The 27,619-nt window shown below is 39.0% G+C and overlaps 2 protein-coding genes across 4 annotated transcripts in view; both read right to left on the bottom strand.

Moving 5' to 3' along the window:
* Positions 1–25,751, bottom strand: part of LOC143884603 (uncharacterized) — a 29,782-nt gene extending 4,031 nt beyond the window's left edge. The window contains exons 1-8 of one of the 3 annotated variants that reach the window (XR_013252997.1): positions 25,303–25,751; positions 25,086–25,213; positions 19,425–19,577; positions 14,346–14,476; positions 12,673–12,909; positions 11,932–12,083; positions 4,016–4,116; positions 251–430 (exon numbers count right to left, since the gene is read on the bottom strand). Coding sequence is in view for 2 of the 3 variants with exons in the window: in XM_077388252.1 (XP_077244367.1) it covers positions 251–430; positions 4,016–4,116; positions 11,932–12,083; positions 12,673–12,909; positions 14,346–14,476; positions 19,425–19,577; positions 25,086–25,213; positions 25,303–25,312 (1,092 nt within the window). In the remaining variant the exon portion in view is untranslated. Of the gene's footprint in view, positions 1–250; positions 431–4,015; positions 4,117–11,931; positions 12,084–12,672; positions 12,910–14,345; positions 14,477–16,621; positions 16,684–19,424; positions 19,578–25,085; positions 25,214–25,302 lie in introns of those variants that run through there. The other 2 variants (XM_077388252.1, XM_077388253.1) reach the window with 2 other exon arrangements.
* Positions 1–27,619, bottom strand: part of LOC143884604 (disease resistance protein At4g27190-like) — a 54,286-nt gene that overhangs the window by 6,640 nt on the left and 20,027 nt on the right. The window lies entirely within an intron of this gene.

The following is a 27,619-nucleotide window of genomic DNA, read 5'->3' as shown; positions in this document are numbered from 1 at the left end:
GGCCATAGATTGCCCAAAGCACAACAAAAGTTGAGAAATGCCTTCTCCACTAGACCTTTGTGTGCGGGGTTTATTTGCCATTTTATTGCTTACACCTAATTTCCCTACATACAAATTGATAAGTTGTTTCTTTTAAACTTTTTGTTTAACTAAAAATAAAATAGAAATAAAACGAAAAACATTCACAATATTAAAAAAAAAACATTCACGTTATACATAAGCATGAAATCCATATGCACAGCTCCAATACCTCAAAAAATTGTCTAGTCAAACTTCGGCATTTCCCACTAGGAGGCTCTCGAATTTTATTGGAAGAGTAAGCTATTCTGTGTCTAGGAAGTCCAGTTGATAGTGCTAGAGAGTTTGGTTTCTGGCGAACATCAATTGCCACAATCACTCCATTTCTCAACCCACACAAAACAAAGTTTCCCTACAAAATGAGATACATAAATGAGTTTCTTAGTTTTAGTGGGTAAATAAAATAAGTTTCTTACATGCTAATACAAGAACCTGCAACAAAAAAGATGCAGTATTTGGCATATAGGCCATTTACTCTAGAGAACTTATTTTGACCATAGTAACTTGTAATGGAAAAGTTTCAGTTTCAAATGTATATCAGGACACGTGAAAGTGATGGAAAGATGGTCAATTTACGCTCTACCATAGATCTAAACATTCTCATGTGATGTAAAAAGAAAAGCCACTAGGATGAATAGAACAAAGAAAGCTGCAAATAAGAAATATTGCCACACACATGCATAAAGAAAGGAGAGAATTTTCTAAATAAATAATAATCCAATCATTTAAACTAGTGGGAGGGATAAAATTCGAAAAAAAGTTATGGCCACTTGCTATATAGACTAACATTCAGAAAAATGCCAGAGAAACGTCAGACTAGTTTCTACAAGAAATGAAATATCAAAAAAGATCCAGCTAAGAATTTGGATTTGTCAATCTCCATTACCAAGATCCATCAGATGCAACACCAATGCTTTAGACACATGATGACATTAATAGTTCCCTCTATCTGGAAGGACTTTGAAACAGATACAAAACCCCAGACTTGCTACATTATCACAAACATCGGCCAATATGGGGGTATCTTACCCCAAATATGGCATAGATATAAAAAAGGATATGGAATGGGCAAGTCAATTACAATTTAAATTCAAGTATCGGTGTGGTATGGCACCATTTCAAATTGTCTAGGCATATCACAGGGTCAGAAACAATCAGGGGCTTCGAGGAGACATAAAATGGTTGCTCTTCCTAGCCAACACATTATGTTGGCTTTCATTACCCAGTACAACACCATTTCAAATTGTCTAGGCATATCACAGGGTCAGAAACAGTCAGGGGCTTCGAGGAGACATAAAAAGGTTGCTCTTCCTTTTTTTTGAAAATTGACAATTTCATTGATACTATGAAGAATACATCGGGGACCAGGAGTCATTACTTGCATTACATAGAATCGATTAAGGGTGGCCAGGAGCATACTACTAGGCCAGTAAAAACCAAAAGAGAAGATCTTCTAGGTCAACCGCTACAGGTAGGTCCACACTTCCATACGCTACAGGTATTTCACTTCCCTTTCAAATTCATCTACTACCACAGCCGAGAGTACCTTCACCATTCCCCCTTCCTTTCCTTTACACTGCCCAATGGTCCCAATTGATTCGAATCCAACAAAAAGTGCTATATTTGTGGAGCCCATCAAGTCATATGTGTGACCTGCCACATCACACAGACTTCTCTACCACTTTCTAGCTAGCGAATTTGATTTTCAAAAATTTCGCTCAAAGGCCTGAAGCTATTGTGTGCCCCTAACCGTGCACGATAGCCAACCCATCAAATCCGATCTTCGGCGGCCTCCACCTTGCACCACTGCCTGTCCCGGGGGATCCCCATTAAACCACCAATCCAAAAAACTCTAGTCTAACCCTAGAGACCACCATTATTCACTCTAACTTCTTCCTCTTCACCTCCACCAGAACCTAAAGCCCTAACCCTACCCTTCCTTCCACCTAACCCTAGAGACCATCATTGTTCATCCTAACATTCTTCCTCTTTACTTCCACCAAACCCTAAATCCTAACTCTACCCTACCTTCCACCTAACCCGAGTCTTACCTCCTCCCTCAACCACTAACACTCCAGCCACCGCCTTCCACCACTCCAGCTAACTATCTGCAACCAAAAACATCTATCCTAACCTAGCACCCCGACCCTTCTAGCCCCAACCTTGAACCTCGATCAAACCAATCTTTTACCCCCCAATCTCCAGGTGAAAACCCCAACGCTATCTCTGGCTACCCGTCACATCCGCCACTCAACACGGCCCCCCAGATTCGGCGACCCACGATTTCCCAAAGGCTTTTGTCGGTCAATCGCCACACCATTTCCGACATCCCACGTGCTTTTCGCGTTTCACGAGGGGGAGGAGGGTTTGGAATAACCGGCTGTCTGCATCCTTCATCAAACTTTTTCTCCTCCAACACCACCACCACCTCCACATCCAATCTCCTCATTTTTTCCCCCGAATCCGGCCACCCTTTTTCATACTCCTGTCAAGCTACCACTTTCGATGACTCACCAGCCCACTTTCTCCGTCCACCCTACTCAGTTCCGATCCTTTCCCCATTAAATCTGGCCTACTCGGACCCAGATTCGGCCATTCCGCACCTCCAACCACCATTGTTGCATCCCCTGCGAGATCTGTCCAAACCCGGGCATCATCCGGCCACTAACACCTCCCTTGCCCATCAAGGGAGAGAGAGGGATAGATCTAAGAGAAAGAGAGACCAAAGAGGTAGAAAGAGGGGTTCAAAAAAAGCAGAAAGAGAGATATCAGGGAGAGATCTGAAAAATGAAAGAAAAGGAGTTAGGGGGAGAAAGAGAGAGATCAGGAAAAGAGATCGATGGATCGAAGAGAAAGAGAGACCAGCGAGAGGGGGGAGAAAAACGCTAAAAGAAGAGAGAGGGAGAGAGAGAGAGAGAGAGAGAGAGAGAGAGAGAGAGAGAGAGAGAGAGGGAGGGGGGGCGGGGAGAAAAAGCTAAAAAGGAGGAGGAGAGAGAGAGAGAGCCTCCCTCCCTCGGGTTTCCATCGACCTAGGGAGGGGGGGAGATGAAATCGCCTCGGAGCTTTTTTTCAGTCAGAGCCCTCTCCAAGATGAGATCAATTATTCCTGATCACTTTGGTCCGGTAAACGGTTGCTCTTCCTAGCCAACACATTATGTTGGCTTTCATTACCCAGTACAGCCTCCAATAAATTTTTATTTGATTTTATAGTGAAACGATAATATCGTATTAAAGAATCTTGCCTCCAAAATATCTTAATTTAACTATTAACTTGAACCAAACCTTAGATGAATTCCAGCCTTCGATTTCCATCTCCCTACTCAGGTATGCAATATCTCAAAAAAAACCAATAGCATGATAAAATGTTTAATGCAAACAAAAGTGAAGACGAAAATGATTAAAAAAAAACATGACGGCAAATATGATGAACAATCACAAGATTAACAAATTACTCTGGTAGGAGATCTATAAAACATGACGGCAAATACGATGAACAATCACAAGATTAACAAATTACTCTGGTAGGAGATCTATAAATATGCATGCTTTGGAATGACTATAATCGATGACGCTTTTTTTTAAAGGTATGCTCGATGACACTATAATGCAATTATACGTGTCTCGTTACGAATAAAATTCAATATTTTTCTATGTTTACCTGTTATGTTATTGTGTTGTGTTATGTATTTATGTTATTTTATTCGTTACGAATAAAATTTAAAAAAAAAATTATGTTTACCTGTTATGTTCATGTATTGGGCCATGTATTAGGTCATTTTATTTTGTTGAGAGTTTAATTCTATAGTGGTAACACTGTAAAAATAAAGAATGCACAGAAAAAAAAACATTAGGACCCATTTAAGAGAAGTTCAATTCACAACAAGAAGACAACTTGAATGAAACCCGACATAAAGTGGTAAGTAATGGCAGATGTTACCGACTGATCAAATTGTTGAGACAAGACGTCACTTTTACTCCGGCAAACCCATGATAGCACTCCAGATTCTAAATTTATCAAGGCAGCTCCTAGGTTGGTGCCTATAAAAAAACAAGAAAAAGAAAAGATGTTGTAGGATCCATTAAAATGTTAGAATCTAAACCAAAAATTGTCCCAAAAAAGCCAAGCAGGAAAGGAAAACTATTGGAAGTCATGGCAGAAGAGCTACTTCATGCAAGGTTAGCAAACTCACGGGTCATAATCAGAAGGGTTATGTTGATCTTGGGATGCATGAAGCGAAAGTTTCAAAAGGTGGGAAAATGAAATAATAAATAAAAAATGAAAATGAGGAAAATAAGTACAAAGAAGCACAATCATATTACTTTTTTTTATTAAGAAATTAATTATCACTACAATATAAATAATTACGTAATAAAATATTAACATAGCCAGAGAAATGTTAGGACCACTCTCAAGGGTGAGATTCTTCCCTCACTCAGGCCCACCACATATATGGCATGCATGCCGGGTCAGTGCCATTTATTTGGTGGATCCCACAACTCCTAGCTAGCTGCCCCTTTTTCTCTTTTTTGGAGTCTTCTTAGTAACCGAAATAAAGGATAGGGATGGTAAGAATTATGCATCCCATACAAAGGGCATTACTCAGAGTTGTCCTATGTTTTTTTTCGAAATGGCGCAAGATTTTATTAAAAAAAGAAGGGGGAGAAGCCCCGTGACCGAGATGGTCAGAGATACAAGGGCAAAGCTAAAAAGAAAAAGACTGCATCAAGGGGGATCAAGGAGGAAGATCGACAAAAATATCCAGTCTTGCCCTATTAACTCTTGATAGGTCGAGTTAATCAGCCTCACTATTAGTTGGACGCTTAACAGACTGGAAAAGGACTGAATGCCCCCCACTTGATCCATGATCTCATCAATCAAATCCGCAAAGTGCAAACCTCTATGGGTGATAGCAGCTACCATTCATCCATCTAATAATATTGAGGGAGTCCCTCCACTACGAGCCTATCTAGATAACTTCCGTCAGTGATCCTAATTCCCTATTGCAACGCTCTTACTTCCACCTCGTTGGAGTCCTTTACCACAATGGGTCCCGACTCCAGAGTAAGCCCATCTAGTCGGTCCTTCCTCGTCTCTAAGAAGCCCTCCTACACTTGTCGGCCCGGGATTATTAATGCTAGACCCATTGAAGTTTAACATCAGCTAGCTTGGATCAGGAGGGGATCCATCTAGGGGATACTATCTCTGCTCTCTTTGAGTTAGAAAAAATCTCCTTCCAGCGCCTATTAAGGTCAAAGCTAGAGAAACTAAAAACAAGGAAGAATTCTCGCCCACGAGAATACGAAGGCATTACTATTCGGTGGGGGTCATTTTACGGAACTGGTGTCGGGTAATGCAGGAAAGAAGGGCTTCCAATCGTATCACACCAAGATGGCATCCGCCTCCAATGGGTTGGTTCAAACTAAATTTTGATGGGAGTTCTATGGGTAACCCGGGCAGAGCGGGTTTTGGGGGGATCATTCGTGACGGGGAGGGTAGTACCATCATGACATACTAGGGCTTTGCAGGCACATGCGGTGCAAACGAAGCTGAGGCGAAGGCATTACTATTCGGTCTTCAATGGTATGAAAAAAGCAACTCGGGACCATTGATTGTGGAAGGGGACTCATCTAACGCAATTGCGTGGGCATCGAGCCACTCATGCGGACCGTGGAGATTCTATCAAACGCTGGATGCCATACGAGATTTAATCCGGCTGATTCATCCTCGACTACAACATATGAAGCGGACGGCAAATTCGGCGGCGGATATCTTGGCAAAGGAGGGCGCTAACAGGGAGGATGATAGGATTATCATTTCCGGCCCTTCCGCTAATTTACCCTAACCTTCTACTTGTATACTCTGTATATCTAGACTTATTGGCTAGGTCGGAACTTCCTGGGGGGACAGCTTGTCCCCTTTGTAATGTCATGATTTTAATGAAATTTGGTTGTTATCTTTCAAAAAAAAAATGAGAATACGAACGAGATGATTTTCGTATAGATAAAATGAGGGCCTTGAAGAGCATTCTTGAAGAGTTCAGGCACTCCTTCCAAAGAAACCCAATAGGACCTACCAGCACCATCCTCTAAAGAATCCTCCCTATCCTAGGCCAAGAAGCACAAAAAAAAAAAAAAAAACCACAACAACAACAATTATCCAGGAGGTCATCCAACTAAAGAGGGAACACAGGGAACACCCACAACTTCCCAAATCTTCCAAGGATGTAGCCCCACACCTCTCTAGCAAACCTGCAGTGAAGGAGCAAGTGATCTACTCCGTTCCATGCCTCTAAACAATGGGCACAATAGTCGATGATCATGATCTTGCGATGGCACAAATGGTCAACCATCAGAATTTTGTCCTATAAAGCAGTCCACCGGAACGTGCACACTCTAGGCAGAGCCAGAATACTCCACAAACTCTAACCAAGTGCGCGGAAATCAGGTTAGGAGCAATATGAATGTAGAAGGAATTTGCACTGACCTTGCAGAAGTGCTCCAAATCCAAAGCTTTTTGTCTCTGCCAGCCTTGCCAATGTAGGTGGAATCAAGAATATCGAGGAGTTGCACAACTCTGTCAACCTCCCCGTCAAAGAAGTTACGTCTGAAATTAACTATCAGAGAGATATGACCCTCCACTCTCTCAGAGCAATCCTGACCAAACACTTCTCTATTAGGAACAACGACAAATAGAACATGGAAACATATCCTTTAAAGAGTCCCCAGCACACCATTTATCTTGCAATAATATTACTTATCCCATTTATAAACTCTAAACCTAGTGTCTTCAAGGAATTTTTTCCATTTATCTTGCCAGAATCTAGTACCTTCAAGAAATTTTGGCTTATTCCTCAATATCTCTCTACAACGTCAAACCACTGAATCTGTATTTATTGTCCGAGATCAAGGTCCCACGACAAACCTCGCACTTACTTTCAACAACTTTGGTCCAAAGTTTATTCTTATCTCCTCACACCTCCACAACTGCCTTCCAAGCTATAAGGAGTCTTAAATTTTGATTCCAAGCACCACAGATTTGATTAGTTTGTAAACTTCAACCAAGCATACATGGTGAATCTTCTACTTTTCCTCTGTGCAGCCCCATAAAAAATTTCTCTGAATCTGGTCTATTCTCTCGATCACTGTAATAGGACATCTAAGCAAAGATAAATGGTATATGGAGATATTGGCAAGAATTGCCGTAACTAGAGTGATTCTCCCCCTAAAGACGCCAGATTTCACTTTCACCCTTTCCACAACCGGATCACAAGCCCTCTTTTTAGGTCCACCCTACGATAAGGCCCCATTTGGATTGCAGGAAAAATATTTCTTGTGGAAAATTTTTTCTTAGGAAAACTTTTAGTCTCCGCGATTTAGAGGGAATTGATATAGTTATGGCTCATTTAGAATATAGAATTATAAATTGAAGGTCCCTCTAAGTAAAACTCAACTTCTTGTGGTTCAAGTTACTTTTTTCATTTGTAATCAAACAATTAAAAATAAGAAATTACATAAAAGAAATTATTTTCCAAACTTTTCTAAAAAAATCCTACAAATCCAAACAGGGCCTAAAGGAAAGCCTTAGATGAGTGGTCAGAAAGTGGGCCACAAAACACCTTAGTAATCCTACCATCTGATCTATCTCAGCATCTGCAAGATGAATACCGAGCAGCTTAGACTTCATAAAATTAGACCTTTGCCTAGTAACTACCTCATAGGAACGAAACACAACTTTTAGCTTTATAACTTTATATTTCTCAGCCTTGATAAAAATCAAAATCAGGATTTCATCCTTGAACTGAAGGTGAGATACTTCTGCATCCTCAAAGCCCAATATTAAAACCTTCAATAAGGCTGCATTTTCTAACTTTATTTTTTTTTGAAAAGGGCAGAATAATATATATATGAAAAAAACAGAACCGAGGTGGTCCTGATGAAACAAAGAAAGAAAGAAAAATTACAATCAAGGAGGGAGGTAATAAAAAAACTCTAAAGCTGTCCTATAGACACCTCCTCTGGCTAGAGAATCTGCTTCAGCATTGGCTGACCTCCTAACATGACCGAACACAATGGAAGAGCCTTGAGTCAGATCCTCAATTTCCTCAAAAAAAGGCAGAAATCTCCAGGGAGGAATCGCCTCACCCGAAAGCCATTGAATAACATTTAAGGAATCCCCTTCGACTATAATTTTGTCGAAAGCCTGAGAATCCAGTAACTTAATCCCTCGATGAACGGCTCTAACCTCTGCTTCATTCAAGTCTGCGACTCCGATAAGACCCGAGAAAGCCCAAAGGACTTCCCCTTTGTTGTTTCTACATAGACCCCCAATTCCGGCCTCGCCCGGGTTACCAAGAGACGAACCATTGAAATTAAGCTTCATTAGCTCCTGGGAAGGAGGAATCCAGGAGTGCCTGATTTTCACTTTGCTGACCCCTTCCATACAGATGATTGCCCACCCTTCCCAGAGGTCAAAAGCTGAGACAAAACGAAACAAAGGAAGATTTCGAGCCCAAGATATGACCGCAGCGATCAGCTTTACATAAATTCCATAGGGGGACCTAGCCTTTCCTTCAAAGACTCGCGCATTCCTCTCTTTCCACAAGAACCACCACGCGGCTAGAAGGCACATCTTCCAAAGGATCTTGCCTTTCTTTCTCCAAGGACTCCATTCCCAAGTCCTAATGAAATCAGCCATAGATTTGGATGGAACCCAACAGATTCCAAAGCGGGTGAAAATGAGACCCCCAATAACTCTAGCAACCTTGCAGTGGATGAAAAGGTGATCAATTGATTCGCCAGCGGATAAACAGAGAGGGCAATAATCGACCAACCACATTCCTCGATTCCTCAAAAAATCCATTGTCTGAATACGACCACAGCAAACTGACCACCCAAAGAAGGCAATTCTCGGCGGACAAGAAAAATTCCAGACTGAGGATAATAAAGGCTCCGCTGAACTAGGGATCATTTGATGATAAAAGGATTTGACTGAGAATAAGCCCGAAGGGCTCCACTTCCAAACTCGTCTATCTGTGCCCGATTTCTTGATGTAGCAAGTTTCAATTAGAGATAGGAGTTCTTGGAGATGATTTAACTCTCTGTGAAAAAAGGCTCTTCGAAATTTAGGAGACCAAACTACTTTTGTGAGTACTCTTTCAAAGCAATCCATGACCCAAGCCTCTTTCTGAGCTGACACCATAAATAAGTCAGGAAAAAGCTCCTTAAGAGGCTCCGCCGAGCACCAGGGATCCAGCCAAAACCAAATCCTATCCCCCACATAGACCTTGAAACGAACTCCGGATGCAAAAAGGAATTTCAACTTCAAGATGTCTCTCCATACCGTGACACCTTTAAGTTTAAAATTATCGGCAGAACACCAGTGACCTTTGGAGAACCCATACTTACTTCCAATAACTCTAACCCACAAAGAGGACTGTTCTTCGCCAAACCTCCAAAGCCACTTTCCCAGTAGAGCCTGGTTAAAGCCTTGAACCCTCCTAAGGCCCAATCCTCCGTTTTTAATGGGGAGACAAACCGCACTCCATTTAACCAGAGAAATCCCCTTTGAAGTCCCCGATCCTCCCCACAAAAAACGTCTTTGAATTTGCTCAATTCGCTGAGCTACACTCACAGGGCATTTAAAAAGAGAGAGGAAGTATATTGGCATATTGGATAAAACTGCCTTTATGAGAACCAGCCTACCACCTTTGGAAACCAAGCTGCGCTTCCAGGTGGCCAATCTCCGTTCGATTCTTTGGATAATGGGGATCCATAAGTTTTTGTTTGGTCTTCCCACTCCTAGAGGTAGACCCAGATAAGAAGCTGTTAGAACATCTAAGGCACACCTCAAAATACCTGCAAAAGAGGATGCTTCGCAGTCGGGAACGTTGATCGCATACAGCCTAGATTTCGCAAAATTGGATCTTTGACCCGATACCATCTCATAACATCTTAATGTGGCTTTAAGATTTAGAATCTGGGATACTACCGGAGGGCAGAACAGGAGAGTATCATCCGCGAATTGTAGGATCGATACTTCTACCTTATTTTTACCTATTAGAAATCCTTCAAAGAGACCTAACTCACATCCTTTTTTCATCAATCTGCAAAGGGATTCTGCTACAATCACAAAAAGAAAAGGAGACAAAGGGTCCCCCTGCCGCAAACCTCTAGTCGATTTGAAGAAGCCTTTGGCTGAGCCGTTGATGAGAACGGAGAACCAAGCTGACGCTAAGCAGTTTCGGATCCACCTTCTCCATCGGCCGCCAAAGCCCATTCGACCCAGTAGATAAACTAAAGCTCCCCAATCCACCCTATCATAGGCCTTCTCCATGTCAAGCTTGCAGAGAATCCCTCCTTCGGTCCTTCCCCATTCCGTTGATAATAATCAATAGCTTCATTGGCTATCAAAGAACAATCAAGAATTTGATGGTTTTTTATGTAAGCACTTTGACAGTCCGAGATGATTGATGGTAAAACTACTTTGAGACGATCCGCCAAAACCTTGGCAAGAACTTTGTAGAGGCTACCCACCAAACTAATCGGACGAAAATCCGAAACTTTTGACGCTCCTTCGATTTTCTAACTTTATCCAGCATTCTAGTCAAGGCTTTTTCTACAATCAAGAACATAAAAAGGGATAGAGGATCACCCTGCCTCAGGCCTCGAGATGATTTGAAGAACTCTTTGGGAGAACCATTCACCAAAATAGGGAACCATGTAGGGGAGACACATAACATCATCCAAGCAGACCATTGAGTACAAAAGTCCATCCACCTCATTGGATAGTCCATGCACCTCATTAGATAGTCCATGCAGTTCTATTCTACTCTATGATATGCATTTTCCATATCTAGCTTGCACACCACCTTTCCTCCCAGACTTGGAATAAAATTCTACAATCTCATTAGCTATTAGGGTCCAGAATCTGGCGCCCATGAATAAAGATTGATTAATTATTAGAAATAATCTAGTAGCCAAAACTTTTGCCAGGACCATATAAAGGCATCCCACACGAGTGATCAGCCTGAAGTCCATAATTTTAGCCGTACCTTTAATTTTGGGAATCAGCACAACAACGGTAGCAACTGTGCTTTTATCTAGACAGAATCCATCGAGCCAGGGTAATGACCTCTGCTCATAGACAACAGGCTACTCTTTATCTCTTCTTCAGTGAAGGGATTTACAAGGGCTTCGCAGTCTATATCATCAATCGAGCTGAAATTCACCCCATCTGGTCTAGGGCAGTCCTCAACTTCCGCTGAATAAAGATCTTGTTCTATCCACAATCTCCTTGATGATGGTCTCCTTTGATATTAAGGGAGCTTATTGGGTTTCCTCTTCTTTCGCACTAGTCATTCCATTCTCTTCCTCTCGACAGATTTCCTGGATTCTCAACAAAACCAAAGCTTTCCAAACAGCCATGGCAAAGAATTTTACTCATGTCACTCCTTCAGTTTGGATTTCACGTTTAAAACTACTCAAATATTTATCAATGAAATTCTCAAGCTGCAATGGCTTCGTACCAAGCAGTAAAAATTACTATCCCATAAAGAATTGTCTATGGTGTTTACAGTAAATCAGCCTGCTGTTTTATTTTTCATGATGCTAATGAATTGATAGTGTTTATGATGCTACTTATAGGATAAACATTGATCTAGCAATTTCAAAGGCTTTCATGATATTTGAGCTGCATCTGGGTACCTGTGTGATATTGAGTTAATATTTCGATAATGCTGTCAGAACTCTCATTCGTCACGATTTTATTCCAATATCACAGGCACCCAACTAAAACAAAAAAAGAGTATGAAATGTATCAAAAGACCAAAGAAGAAGAATAGCCAAATAACTTACCAATTACCGCTTGTGTCCCATTAGAGTTGCAATCACCAGTCCAAATTGTGCAATGGAGTGAAGCAATTTCAATCATTCTCAAATCTAATGGATCACTGAGATTCAGAGCATACACAGATCCACCAGCTGTCCCTGATCCAAGAGTGGCCACCCTGTTTCCTAATGTCAAGAATTACAAGAGCAATAATACATGATAATGCTGCCAAAATATTCGATGCTGGTGGAACAATTTATGGATATTTTATGCCATTCAAATATATATATATATATATATATATATATATATATATATATATATATATGGATATTTTATGCAGTAATAGAAAAGGACTGCAGAAGCTTGCGTGCTCATTACCCAAAATCTGTAAGGGCTGTTTGGACAAGTGGATTTTAGAGTCCAGGTTTTAGTTTGAAAGCTGTGTAAAATTCTGGATTTTACAATGGAAGTAGGTTGCAGATGAAGGGCTTAAGTAAGAAATCCAGGTTTTAGAAATCTCTTACCCATACTGAGATTTCTAAAAACTGGAAACAGGGGACGATCTCCTACTCTCTCGCTCAATGGAAAGAAGGACGAGAAATCAGAAATGACAGACGGTCTCCTTCTCTCATCTCCCCTAGAGGATTTTGAGGAAATCCAAGACTCTAAAATCCCCCTCAAAATCCGTGTATCCAAACGGCTCCTAAGAGAAACAGGGAGGCATTCAAAAATCATGAAGGCAACTTAAATTGTTTCCTGGATACAGCGCATGTTGGAGAGATGAACCATCACCAATTCTATCAGGAAGTTTCTTTCCGATGCCCTTTATACAAGATATACTCGACGGAAAAAGTATAGAAGCTCCCGGTGTTGAACTTTGAATATATCCAGGTGCTTTATTGCACTCTCCATCATATTCTGCAATGAGAGGCCAGACACGGTTTGGCATGCATTTTACTCCGTGACCAAAATGTTGCCCAAATTTTCCAACTTCATAAAGACTGCAAAAGCAGAGAACTTAAATAAACAAAGATTCCATTCTAGTGCCCATCAATATAAAGACTACAAATAAAAACATGTATGTATCAGAGTATAAACTGTCATGGAGAATCCCAAAAAATACCTTTAAGAGGTGAAAGATGCACACAAGGATAGAATTATTACGCCTTAAGACAACAGCAAAACATTTGACAAAACCCAATAATGAAAGTAATAGAACAAAAAAACTGGGCAGGTCATTATAAATAGGACATTGGCAAGGTGTCCAATAAAGATTTAGTTATACCGATGGTAGGAAGCACATGAGATATGCGGCCATTTAAATTTTACATGAAAAATCTATAAGAAACTTGGGGAAAATAAAGGACAGAATACATATTGCAGCAATATCATGTGCATTTGGAAATATAAATTATCTGATGTGTAGGCATAAATGGGTTTCTTACATGATTACCAAAATGCCTAGTGTAATTGCCATTTCGTGTCAAATGTACCCCAAGGTTTGTAACCTAGTTTGTTTTTTTTTTTTTTTGAATGATATAATAACCTATCTTACCCATAAAAAAAAGATATAATAACCTAAGATTCCACTATCTTTTATGCAGTTCCAGTTCATAATTGGAAGATTCTATGACATCATGAATGTTATGATTTTCAATATTTGGGTTGAAAACAGGACATGGAAATATTGTGGGACAATGAAAGGTTGACTTCAGAACAAAAAAGATGGATGTTCTATAGGCATTTTATTTTGAAGGGGGTTACACCTTAAATAAACTGCTAAATCCAACCTTAGAAGCAGGAATCTTCCCCATGGGTGCCGCTCCCGCACTAGAACCGTGATTCGGCGCTCCTTAGGAAGGAAACCGCTCCAATGATGCTCCCAACCTAGTCATTACTCCAATTACACTGTCTAACTTCTTTGTACCAAAGTCTTCCAACTCTTCAAAGTACTTCATTGGAGCAAGCACAAAGGCGTCTTCAGAAGGCGCAGGGAAAGAAGGCACGAAAATGAAGATGGTTAGAAATTACTATTTTTTAATGTACTTAAATTTTGAAAGATATATATGATGATGGTTAAAAATTTCTATTTTTTGATGTACTTGAATTTTGAAAAACATATAAAGAAAATATTACACAAACACTCTCATGGCGCTCCCAACTTAGACTCTTCTAGACCCCAAGCTTCCCTGCCCCCGCTTCGTGCTTCTAAGAATCCAACAATTTAACAATAAACTCAATTCATTGCCCTACCTAATTCCCATATGGTTTTTAATTCAGAGAATCATCCATTACAACTAAAAAAATCACAAGAGACATGTGAAATCACAAACTGGCCCACGCGAATATATATCCAGTTATCCACTACATCGAGCAGATAATTGAGATAATGAAAACAAATGAATGCCTACCAAAGAGTCACCTATCCATATCTCACCTAATGGATCCATTCAAACAGCCCATTAACAAAACATCTGCCCCCTTTTGGCCTTGTGGCGTTTGAATATCAACATAGAATTGCTCCAAAGCACCATCAGCAATGCAATTTGCGCTCTGATACTTCCAAACCTGTAACATGTACATTGAGACTCTGTAAATACCAAATAAGAAATTAGAAACCCATAAAGATTTTGCTAGATATGTTCAAAAAAAAGTTTGATAAAAAACACTGAAAAAAATCTAATCAAACACCGAAAAAGTTGTGACCTAACTAAACAGAATATACACAGCATTCGATGACTTGGAACCTGGATCCATCCACTCAGGTTGTGATCCCGCACCTGAAACACGAACCCGTGAACCAGGAGAGGTTTCCTACAAGAGGTGTGCTCGCTGCCTATTAGGAACACGATTCCACCCTTCTAGGGAAAGCGCCCCCTCCATATATTCTGAATATAGATATGATTATGGTTATTTACCACACATTTATTTACCACACATTAAACAGTTATACCATGAAAAGCGCAATAAGTTATGCATCGTATTATTATGGACATTCAAATTTATGAATATAAAAAAAATCATACATGTAAAATATATTTTTTGGGGGAGAGAAACAGGAAATATATATTGACACTGCGTAAATATGAATATGATGAAAAATGTGATGGATAAATACCGCATTTATTTGATTTCACTCTTCTAGTTCTCTTTAATGTACTAGAAGTCTAGAATGGATTGAATGGGAGGCATCATACCAATTTATTGACACGGTCATAACTCGGGAGAATCGAAGGGGTTTTTATTGACTTTGTATGGCAAAAAACGCAGAATGTGGCCAATGCAAAAGGAAGTCGACTCAAGGTACCCCACGATGACGCAGGGCAGTTTGGAAACTATAGTTAGATCTGATCATGAACAGATCGGAAATTTCAAAGATTAAAGCAAGTAGACAGAAAGTTCAGATCATGAAATGAGTAACAGAAACAAAAATCGAAATTCAGTTAGATCAGACCCAAAACAGATCAGAAACTCAGTTTGAATTACAAATGCTAAAGGGTGGCCCAGTGCACGAGGCTCCCGCCATTGCTGGGTCTGGGGAGGGCTAGATGTACGCAGCCTTATGCCTGCTTCGCAGAGAGGCTGTTTCCGTGACTCAAAACCGTGACAACCAGGTCACAATGGAGCAACCTTACCGTTGTGCCAAGGCTAAACAGTGTGGAAATTAAGATTGAATTTCAGATGTTAGATCTGATGTTAAACAGTTCTAAAATTCAGATTCATAGCAAACTGATTGTATTCATCAGATTAAATGAAGAAGAATAGAAAAGAGTAATCTGGAGATAAGTAGTCTGCAGGTTGTCTGCAAACAAATATGTAACTCACATTGGAATCAAAAGAATTATAACTTTCAAATCAGCAAAGAGCAACAAAAAAATCTGAAATCGCAAGTTCTAGAATGTAAAATCAGATTTCTTGCTAATTTTCAGTTTTATGGAGAGAAAACTGAAACCGTGAGTGAAAAAAAAAAAAAAAAACTGCCGATTTATATTGTGTGGTCAGGTCACACGTTCAGATCTGAAATGGTGACTATCAGTCACAAGAATCTGTTGAATTATGCTTCTAAACAAATCTGAAACTAAGAATCTGTTGATCTGATCTCAATCACGAAACTCACCTGATCACGGCTGATCTGATTAGAGTGGAGGGTAATCAGACTCAAGCACACCTAACTAGCAGAAACTAATGAGATATGTGGCTTTCGGTTCTCAAAGAAAGGGAAATGTGAAATTCGAGCGAGGGGACCATGGAATTATTCAGGCACCAAAGGACAGCGAGCTGAACTGTAACAGATCAGCAACTTTGCAGGAAACAAGGCCCAGGCTAACAGAGAAAGAAAGGGTCTGTAATTCCATTACTGCAGAAAATTGACAAAAATCTGTCTACAAATCAAAACACCTTTTCTAACAAGCACCAGAAAACCGACTTATAAACTGAACTAAAAAACTTAAGGGGTTTTATACACTAGTAATTTACAAACATAAATTAACCACATAACTGTCATGGTAAACTGCCAATTGGCTATCAATGACCTATCAATAGTGAGTTATCAATGGGCTGTCAATGATAAGCTGGTAACAAGCAGTTAATGAGCAGCCAACGATGAGCTGGCAATGAGTTGTTACTGAGCTGGAAATAATGATCTAGCAATGAGGTGTCAATAAGTTGTCAATAATGAGCTGAAAATTAGCTGGAAGCCATATGGCAGCTTACTTGGCACCTCCTTTGGATTTCTTTTTCCAACTCTGTCATTTGTTCCTCTCCAAGGGATGCACCTGCATCACCAAGTCAACTCAACTCATCCCAAGCTCGAGCCAAATCCTGAGTGGAAAGACACTGGGAATACTCACTAGACCAGAAAGAGTTAGATAAACACCGGCCTACTTATCACTACGGGGATGAGTTGAGTCATTTTCTCACAACAGTTCAAAAGACAACCCTGCCTAGATTTACACGTCGGGGAGGAGAATAAGAGTTTCAAGCTATAGCGAAGCAGTCTCGAGAAGTGTTTCACACACTAAATCAGTCCAAGGGACTGTGGGTATAGATACAAAAAACACAAATTTAAACAAATTAATGTAGGAATATGATGAAACAATACCCAAAACTACCAAAAAGACAGATCAAGGGCAGAAATAACAGATTAAGCAAGAATAAATCTCCACAAACATTAAGAGATAACCCAACCTAGAGAGAACAGAGAAGAAAGAACAGATACAATGACTTGCTTGAAAAGGAACCCAAACCCAGCAGCAAGCTCCACCCTAAAGTCCTTATCTTGGAAGATGCGAGCTAAGAATGGAAGCTCTCTATCCATGCTTTATAAACAAAATAAAGCCCCAAACCCAAGAATTCTTGGGGCATGACTTCCCCTTTTTAAAACCCTTAACATAAGGGGAAGATTTTAAAAAAATAAAAATAAATAAAGTACCATTCACTTAAACCACTCAACGCAACTACGCCTTCGTCCCAAACTAGTTGGGTTCAGGTAATGAATCCTTTAGAAAATTTTCATGAAGAAGGTGAATTCACTTAAACCACTATTCTAATAAAAACAAATGTCCTTTATTTCAGCTTACAACAAACTTTTAAGTCATAAGAAACTACTAATAAAACGTAAATAAAGTACTCCCTTATGACTCCCTAAGAGTCAGATTGACCAGTGGAGGACCATGAGCCCTACACACCAATCATTGGTGGGCCATGGGTCACGCATGCATCATAAAGGCAATATATGGTCTCAAGCTGCTTACACGAGCCTGGTCTGAGAGGTCAAGGACATGTTGATGATGATTTGGTTTTCAAAGGAATGAAGATGCCCCTCATATTCATTTTTTTCTTTTTCGAAATGAAATCCACTCATATTCATAAAGAATAAAAATGAAGAAATGACAGCTCTTGTAGTTTCAAGTTACTATACAGTGGAAATTCGAAAAGACAGATGAACACAGTCCTTGACATTTCTAAGGACTTACACGTCGTAAAAAAAGCTTCCAAGAAAAATGGCTGCCTGCTCCAAAGGGGGCAGCTTCATTTTGCAACAATGAAAAATGCATTCCTGATATTCTTTACGAAACAAAGGTGAAGCAGAGGGAGTAGCTGATGGAGCTAAAACAATAATCACCATATCAAATCCGGAACTCACGAGTCACAAGTGATCCAGGGCTCCAGGCATCCATAGAGATTAGTAGGCAAACTGATAGACCTAACCATGACCCAACCAAATTTGAACTATGCTAGGGGAGTAGTCAGTCAAGTCATGCACAGTTCTTGTGTTCCCCATTTGGAGGTGGAGACAATAGTCGCCAGAGTGGGAAGCAAGTGCAAGAAGTGAAGCGGAAAGCGAAAGCAAGGGGTTTAGAAAAGAGAAAATGTGGGAAGCAAATATATCAAAAACCAAGTAAAGTGAAAATTATGAGAAGCGACAATAAAACTCACTATGAAGCTTGTAAGAAGCCTCATTGGAAGTGAACATGAAATATATAGAAAAGGTAGAATTGTCATAGGTTAGGTAGGAAGGGTTAATATGGGTATGGATTACACGTAGAAAAGAAGACTTCGCAACTAATTAGAATTATAAGGTTTGGAATTTACAATTTCACATGTTTTATTCATGTATATTTAATGTTAGTTTTTGGAAAAAGATCCACATAATTTCATTTGAAACTTAAAACGAGCTTCAATTTCTAAATGCACTATTTTGCTAAATACACTTCTTCAGCATTATCAAAAGGAGAAAGTATTCTTTCAGGAAGAAATAATCACCTCAATAAGAAGCGAACTCATAATTAAGAGGAAATGCATAGGAATCATATGGGAAGCGTGCTTCCCCTAAATTTGGGAAGCGGGAAGTACTTAGCTTCCGAAGCAAGCTTCCCATCCAACTAGGAAGTTTCTGTTAAGTACAGTGCCGAAAATCCTAAGGTCTCGGACTACGTGAAGTATTGGTACTTTGCATTCCTATACACAAGAGTACATGATTAGGGGTTATACTGGTGAAATGACCAGTATACCCTCGATATATCTAACAATTGTCATTCATGTATATAGTCAATTAATATCTAAGGGACTTCTGGTCATTGACTGCTTTTGGTGTTAGTTGCTTACTATATCACACTGCATCTAATTATTTCATTATCTATAGAGATCAGAAGAGACCTCAATGATATGAAGGACAGTTTCACCAAAACTCCAAGCAACAATTACTTCATTTGTTTCTTCCATTCAAGAATCCTTTGAACATGATGATGATCGATGATGATCTTCGCCAGTGAAACTTGCATAGATCAATCCACATAGCCCACAAGCATTTAGCTTGCAAATACTGTTTGGTTTTAATAAGGCCACTGGACAGAATTTATTCCATTCAATTTCAGTGACAACAGAAGTGTTAAATTGGCAGTAAACCTCATGCTCGTTGTTGTAACCGATAAATATGCATGTTGACGCCTTAGGAGAGTAAGTTCACAAGCAAAAAAAATAAAATAATAATAAAGTAAATACAGAAGAAAGATACCGTAGGTTGGGAAGCTTGTATGTTTTGGTACTCATGCTGAAAGCTGCTCTTTCGTTTGCTGAAAGTGATCAGTTTACCATACAACTCCCTAAGTTGAAACAGGTCAGCAGCTTTGATTCTCTTTCTCCTTTGTGTGTTTCTTTTATCATTTGTCTGCAAAAGAATGAGTGCATTTATTCCAAATCCAAATAGATTGCATAACAATCTAGCACCATCTGAAGTATATACAGCCTGCAAAAAACAAGCTTTTCTAATTTATAAAAAAATTGGGAGCCATGCTTCACAACAATTATAGATTCCCTAGACTTTCTACTTTTAACGACAATTATAATGAGAAGGAAGTTTTCCTAATCTAAAAATCCATATACACCATCATTTATGTTAATAAGTTCCAAAACCTAGCAAGTAGATCTCCTAGATTCCCTAGACTTTCTACTTTTAACAACAATTATAATCCAACCAAGTATTGATAACTAGCTTGAAAGACATAACATAAATAATCTATCAACAACTATATCAGAAATAAAAGTACAAACATGAATCCTACTAAAAGTAGAAATAAGACTCTTCTTTTGCATAATGAGAAGGAATTCTCTTGTCGTGGTTTAGACGTTTTCTTGGATGAACCGCGATCGTCAACATCCCTGTCCAATTGTGCGCCATCTCACCATCGTTCTCCCGGGATTACAAAAGACTTGCCCTTGAATCTAAGTCATTCTCCAAATCTAATAGCTTGTCGTCAAAAACATCATAACAATGACCAACCTAAGAAATCTTTTGCTCATTGAGGTCCAAACAATATTGGCACCATACAAAAACAAAAATCTTTAGAGAGAGAACAATCCAGCGGTAACCCAAGTGGCATCCACAAGTGGGCATACATGATGGGGGCCATCATCCAACAGCTTCAAGCCAAGAGATTCTACCAACAGCCTTGAAGACCAAGCAGGGTCCAGAAGGCACCTCTAACAATTGAAGATTTTCGAATGAAGCACAAGGTAATGAAATGGGACAAAATTATAGTTTGACAAATTTGTTCATAGTCAAACTTTTAAAATGGGGATTTTTTCTTTCTTTCGGGTTTTCGTGAGTAAAGAATTGACTTAGAAATGTCGCAAGGTTTAGATTTGGGTTTTTAGTAGTTCTAATTAATAAAAAGTTTTAGTTAGAAAACAAATTTAGGAGGTTGCGTTATGTTTTAAAATTCAAAAAAAGAAGAAGTTAGGAGGTATGTTTAATGATTGTAACATGTTAAGAGCAAGGTTTAAAGTTTCGGTTTCGGTACCGGTTTCGGACCTTGAAATTTTGAAATTTCGGTCGAAATCTGGTACCAAACCCGAAACTAATATTTTATTCAATATTAAATTAGGCTTGTTGCAGTTTTAATAAAGGGGGTTTCTTATAGGTTATACGGTAAATCAATGAGTTTTAGTCAAGGTTTTAAATTTCGGTTTCGGTGTAAGTTTCGATCACCACCGAAACCGAAATGTTTCGGTTTCAAGCCGAAATTTCGGCCGAAATCATGTAAAAATATGATTATGATTTCAATTTTTTTTTTAATTTCGATCAAAATGTCTAGAATTTCGGTGTCAATTTCGGTTGAAATTACGGCTATTTCGGTGGAAATTTCATAAATTTCGGTAGAAATTCTAACATTTCGGTGTACATTTTTAAAATTTCGGTGGAAATTTTGTAAAAAAGTCAAAAAATTAAATTTCGGGTACATTTCGGCAAAATTTTGGAACTTAGGTTTCGGTAAAATTTCAGCGAAATCTTGTAAAGAAACGACTTCATGTGAATTTCATTTCGGTTTGTGCCGAAACCGAAATATTTCGGGCAAAACGAAATGTTTCGCACGAAATTTAAAACCATGGTTTTAGTAGAGTTTCTAACCTAGTCTTTGAGTACAATTAGAGTTTTAGAAAAGGGGAGTTTCTAAAAGGGAGAGTGGGAATCTGTTTCCTAGTTGGGAGAGAGCATTCCCACTCCAATTTTACATGTCTCTACTACAAGTCCTTGAGTCTATAAAATGTAGGCCCTATGGCCATTAAAATATGGATGGTTGAATTGAATGAATGATGAATATTGATGAAGCTTAAAGCTCTTGCTCTTGCATGGATGAGTGATTCTCCGAACTTTTCTCCTCCGGCAGGATGCCTATGGAATTTAGTGGTGGGGTGCCCTACCCCAAGTGATCTTAAGTCTTCTTTTTTTTTTTGAATGGCATTTTTAGTGAGTCTATTTTCTCTACTATTCTCTCCTCCTACTCTTCTCTTCCAATCTACATGCTTCTTGTGTTTACAAATCGTTCTTGTTTGTTCATGACTTCAATCTGAGACAGATTTTCATCTTCTCAGAAACAGCCTCATACATTGGATCTCAATCATTGATCCAACGATCCGGCCAAGATGAAATTCTAGGGTTTCACTCTAGACTATGGGCAACCCATCAAAGTAAAAATCCATATCTCATCTAATTGGTAGATCGTGACTTATGATCCGATCCAGACCTAGAGTTTGATGTTTTCTACGGGGAAAAAAAACAATATACACTCAGATCTAAATTTTATTAATCCGATCGACTTCAAACTTTGGTATTAGCTTGTAACAATGTTTTCTAAAAATCGCTCACTATGTCAATTTATCTGTAGTAAAAGAAGTTCCAGGCAGGTACATAAGCAAATCCAACCAACTCATGATGTCGCCCATCCAGTGCCCAAGGAACTAGACCTTATGCAAAGCACCGGAAAATTCCTTGCTTGCCTCCAATTGAATCTTTTGAAATGGATTCTAGCCCTTCAAGCCATCCTATCATCCCATCCTTCCATAGAATTCCTATAGTTGCCAGGGTGGGAAACGGATTCGGGAAGCGAAACGGGAAATGCAAGAAAAAAAACAGAGGAGAAACGAGAAATGGGAAAACAATAAAATTTGTACGAGAAACGTCTTACGAAACACATTAGAAACGTTTCAGAAACGATAAAGAAAACGTTAATGAAAACACATGTGAAACATAAGGAAAACATGAAATATATGATTTTGTAGATTTAAATTTTGTTAAGTTCAAATTTCTATTTTGATATTTCTTACTTTTAGCTTTTATTACGGTATACGTTGTTGCTTTCCTTATTAATATCTATTCCACAATTTTTTTTAAATGATTTTCGTAAGTTTCACACATATTTCCCACACGTTTCACATTTCGTTTCTCGCATATTTCATATAAGTTTCTTATGTGTTTCTCATGAATTTGGGAAACGAGTTTCCACCTTTTATGGGAGAAGAGTTTCTCACCTTTCCGAAACGCCTTTTAGGGGAAACGAGTTTCCCACCTGCCCAAGCAGTTTCCAGCTACTATGATACTTCCTTTAATGGGGCATGGTTCCTACTATCGATCACCAAAGGGAAACATTGACTTCAAACTTTGGTATTAGCTTCCAAAAGTGTTTTCTAACTAAAAAGCAACATTTTGTGAAAACACAATGGTTGGATCATTTCCAATCTCCTGTGGCAGTTGCTAATTTTAGCATCTTTTTATACCAAAAATTCCTTGCTTCCCTCCAACTGGATCTTTTGAAACAGATTCTAGCCCGTGGAGCCCTCCTTGCATCCCATTTTTCCATAAAAATCCTACATCAATACTTCCTTGAACGGGTCATGGCTCCTACTATCAATCACCAAAGGGAAACATATCTCCACCGATGGTGGTGTGGAGCATATTGCCTAGATTACTTCATACAGAGAGAAAAGATCCTCTCGGTGCAGTCTCATCATATGAATCTTCTTTCTCCTCAATGTTGCCATTGTCATCGTCAACAGAAAATGGAAATGTCTCTTCAAATGGTACTTCTTCCTCGTTATAATAATCATAAAAATATATATAAAAGTGGCAAACCAATAAATTTGTTGAGTTTGATGATACCTTCAAACTCCAATAAATCCACCTTTAGATCAATGTGTAGCATCTGATTTGGATAACGAGCCCAATGATTGTTTCTCAGCCCTTCATTTGACTCATCTCGTGGAGCCTCGCAATGGAAAGGGTTGATGTCGTCATTAAAACTGAGGCTAGATTCATCGTGACTCTAAGATTATATGCACTCTATACATTCCGTTAGTCAAATTAGTTGCTGAACTTCTCTTCTCAAATCTGACTTTGACATCACTAATATCACGCTCTTGAGGAGGATATGCAGGAACGGAAGCTCGCCCACCTCTACGAACTCCCACGGTCCCACCATAGTGTTCTTGTCGATCGCAAAATCACAAGAACAAACATGGCTTCGATACCAAATGATCCAGCGCGTAGTGGAATCAAGAAGTGAGACAAGATCAAACACAAGCTTTTGGGGTGTCAAACACTAGCTCACAAGAGGAGGAGCCAAGCTCTTCCACATGAGTTTTCTTTAGTCAATATCAAAAGGTTCCCTGAAATCCATATACATTATCATTTATAATAACAAGAACTAAAAACCCTAGCTAGTAGATCTCCTAGATTCCACAAACTTCTACATTTAACAATTGCTATTCTAAACCAACCAAGTATTGAATATTGACAAATAGCTTGACAGACCAATCATATATAATCCATTAACAAGTGTAATAGAAATAAAAGTAGAAACATAACTCCTGATAAAAGTAAGAATATGACTCATTTTTTGCATAACGAGAGAAGGAATCCTCTTGTTATGTTTTAGATGTTCTCTTGCATGGGCAGTGATTGCCACCATGACCAACCAGTTGTGTGTCGTCTTGCCATCACAAGCCCAGTATTATCACACTTGAAAAGAGGGTGCTTCACTCCATAAGAAACTTCTATAAAGGAAGAATTTTAGAACCCAAATATCCATTTTAAGTGAACAATGGTTGGTTTCGTAGATTTTTACGAGATCTACAATAGCTATATCTAAAATGGCTATATCCATATAGTTTAAAATATTTCAATTTTCAGGACAAAAAAGGGAGCCCAAATTTTATCGACAAAATCAGGTTATACTTCTTGCAAAGTTAATCTTAGTAGAGATTTTAAAAAGAGCCTTTTTTGACATGTTCAAGAGTCCTGACACGTTCAATCTCTCTTGGCCGCCAATGATGTTGCCTAACACCTATAAATTCCAAAGTACACAGCCTTTCACATAGCTACCCAAAGCCGGCCCCTTAAATTTCAGATGAGCACAAGCAAATGAAGCTATTGAATGCAACGAGACTCAATAACTATCCACATCCCCGTATTCTAAAATGTACGCATTAGTCTGACTAAGAGTCCTATATCACATCATGGTACCAATAATCTGTATATTTTACTAAGGGTGGTTGAATGTATATCTTACTGAAAACTAGTTTATCAATATCCTACCATTAACTTTCAGGGGAGAAAAAGGCTAATTGAAATTGGGACAATTTGAGACTTTTGAGATTTCAACTTACATATAAATTGCAAGCTGAAAAAAAAAAAAACCAAATTGGAATTTGGGCATTACATGCAAACGCACCATAAGGTTGAGAGATTAGAGAGCAATCAATCAATCCCATCTCTTGTAGTTTAATCAATGAAGATATCCTATAACATGCTGAAAGTGGATAATTAATATGTGTACAGAGCTGCTAAAAACATAAAAGAAGAGAAATTTTGGCTCTAGAAAACTAGAAACCAAAGAGATACCCGGTTCGGCTTTGATGATGATGAGCCTTGAATATGAGAAGCAGTAGTATTAGGGTTTGAACCCGGAATCCGACCTTTGACAGGGAAGTATCTATTTTTCTCTGGGTCGAAATAGAAACCCGGAAGATCTGAGAAGCAAGCAAAAATTACAAGGAATGAATGAATATTTGCAACCAAAAATACCTAATCAGAATAAACCCAAGAGAGGAAGAAGTACCTTGTGGCATATTGGAAGGAGCGAGTATTGAAATCTGAGAAAACCCAACTTGTTTCTTCTAAGAACAGAATTTATTTATTTTTTTCCTCCAGCTTTCGCTTCAAAGAAAGAACCGCTGTTGTTTGGATACGTAGATTTTAGAATCCATGTTTTAGTTTGAAAGTGCTGTTAAATTCTGTATTTTAAGTAAGAAATCTAGGTTTTAGAAATATCTTCCCCATCCTGAGATTTCTAAAACCTGGAAACATAGGATGATCTCTTACTCTCTCGCTCGACAAAAAGAAGGACATGAAATCAGAAAACGGCATACATTCGGTCTCCTTCTTTTATCTCCCATCCAGGATTTTAAGGGAAATCCAAGATTCTAAAATCCGTGTATCCAAACCCAAACGGCTACACGGCTAATAGAAGAGATTCCACGGAGCCACTCAAAGTGGCTTCCTTACTAGGGAATTCTAGGATTAGGAAATCCTATAAATCCCTAGAACTCTACTAAATGAAAATACCAAAATATCCTAAAAGATGAGAATTTATATGATGGACGGCCGTGCATGCACCATCCCAAAAATACAATGGGGCCCACATTGTTTGGGGTCATCTAAACCATTCAATTTGTTGGGCCCTAGTGTAGATAGGGTGTGCCCAGAAAATCTTCGTCGTATGATGATCCTAAACCTCCGATTTGTGGCGGTTTTAATACCATACCCTCCATTTTAGACCTCCCCAAATAGACAGATTTGGATCATCCTATGGAGAAGATTTTCTAGGCACGCCCTACCTACATCAGGGCCCAACAAATGAATGCTTTGGATCACCCAAAAAAATGTGGGCTCCACTGTTTTTAGTTTGCTGCAAGTGCGTGCAAAGCCCCGTCCACCATATAATTTCTCCCTTAGCCCAATATATCGAAAGGGAAATGATATCATCACAACCATGTTTTCATATATGAGCTCACCTATCTTCTGTTCTAATATTTAAAGATCTGTCAAAAGGTCTTTATGGATCCCAACAATTCTCACAAGCCAATTAAAAAAGAAACTACAAGCTAGAACAGCGCCAATAACAAAAAGTTGTTGAGATGATATCATTTTCCTATCAAAAACTCCCTAGGTCAACCCTCCTTTTAACCGACTGGTAGGCATACTATCTATCGGTCGGAGCTCATATTGCTCTTGTGATGCGGATTGTAGGCCCAATAAATGGCATATTTGCTCATTAGGACTTTTAAGAATTTATTTCATGATATTTAGTTTCTAGGATTTTTATTTCTACGATATATATTTAGTTTTAGGACTTTTATTTTCCATGCTATTTAGAATTAAGGAATTTATTTATTTTCTATGGAATTGATCTCTCTCCCCTACAGATTTCTTCTTCTTCCCCATTCTCTTCTTCTCTCATTCTTCTTCTTCTATTCTGCTCTTTCTCCTCTATTCTCCCTCATCTCTTCTTCTTCTCTTCTTTCGTCTATTTCTCTTCCCTGGCCTGCATCATCGTGCATCTGTCGGGATTTGGAATGGATTAAAAATTCAAAATTAAATTTTGATCATATCCTCCTAGTTTTCCCTCTCTACGCCCCCTTTTCAAATAAATCCATTCCTAAACCATTTGTAAGTGTTCCTAGCCCTCTCAAAACTCCTAACAACGAAGAACCTAAGATCAAAACCTTGGCTTTAGTCTCACATTGAAAATTTAAACATAGATGTAGGGAGTTTTTCCAGAGATAATTTACCACGGGTTAATCCATCGTATCGTTATAATAACGAGATATAACCGTGGAGTTAGAGAAACTCTAACTCAACAACCCATACTTGACAGCCTCTTGCTACGCCCCCACTAAGCCGCACAAAATGCGGTTAACTTCCTACGCAATCGGATGAGGCCATGTGGTCACTACCCAACAAACTGATTATTGGACTCAAAACTACTTTTAGGCCTTGTTTGTTTGAGATTGTGACAAGCAATTGTGAACCCCAAACCTATTATCGGACTCAAATGTGAATGTACTTTGAGACCAATAATAGGTTTTGGGCTCACAATCGGTTGTCGCAATCTCAAACGAACAGGCCCTTAATCTTGAGCACATTAATCAGTTTGGGGCTCTCAATCTGTTGTCACAGTCTTAAACGAACACGGCCTTAGTGATGCATTAGTGATCAATGCTGATAAATTGGTTGTTCTTATGCAAAAATACAATAAATTAAAATCAAGAATGCTTTAGGAGGGTGCCATCACAACGGTATAGTAGGTCCCATCTTTACATGATTCTGAACTGTCCATTTGACAGATAATGCTTCCATTTGACATATATTGCTTT

This window comes from Tasmannia lanceolata, unplaced genomic scaffold (genome assembly GCF_043159265.1).
Source record: "Tasmannia lanceolata isolate RefF3 unplaced genomic scaffold, GAP_Taslan_0.1 ptg000008l, whole genome shotgun sequence".
NCBI lineage: Eukaryota > Viridiplantae > Streptophyta > Magnoliopsida > Canellales > Winteraceae > Tasmannia > Tasmannia lanceolata.
The sequence above is the reverse complement of the archived record's forward strand: the minus strand, read 5'-3'. Positions and strand labels throughout refer to the sequence as shown.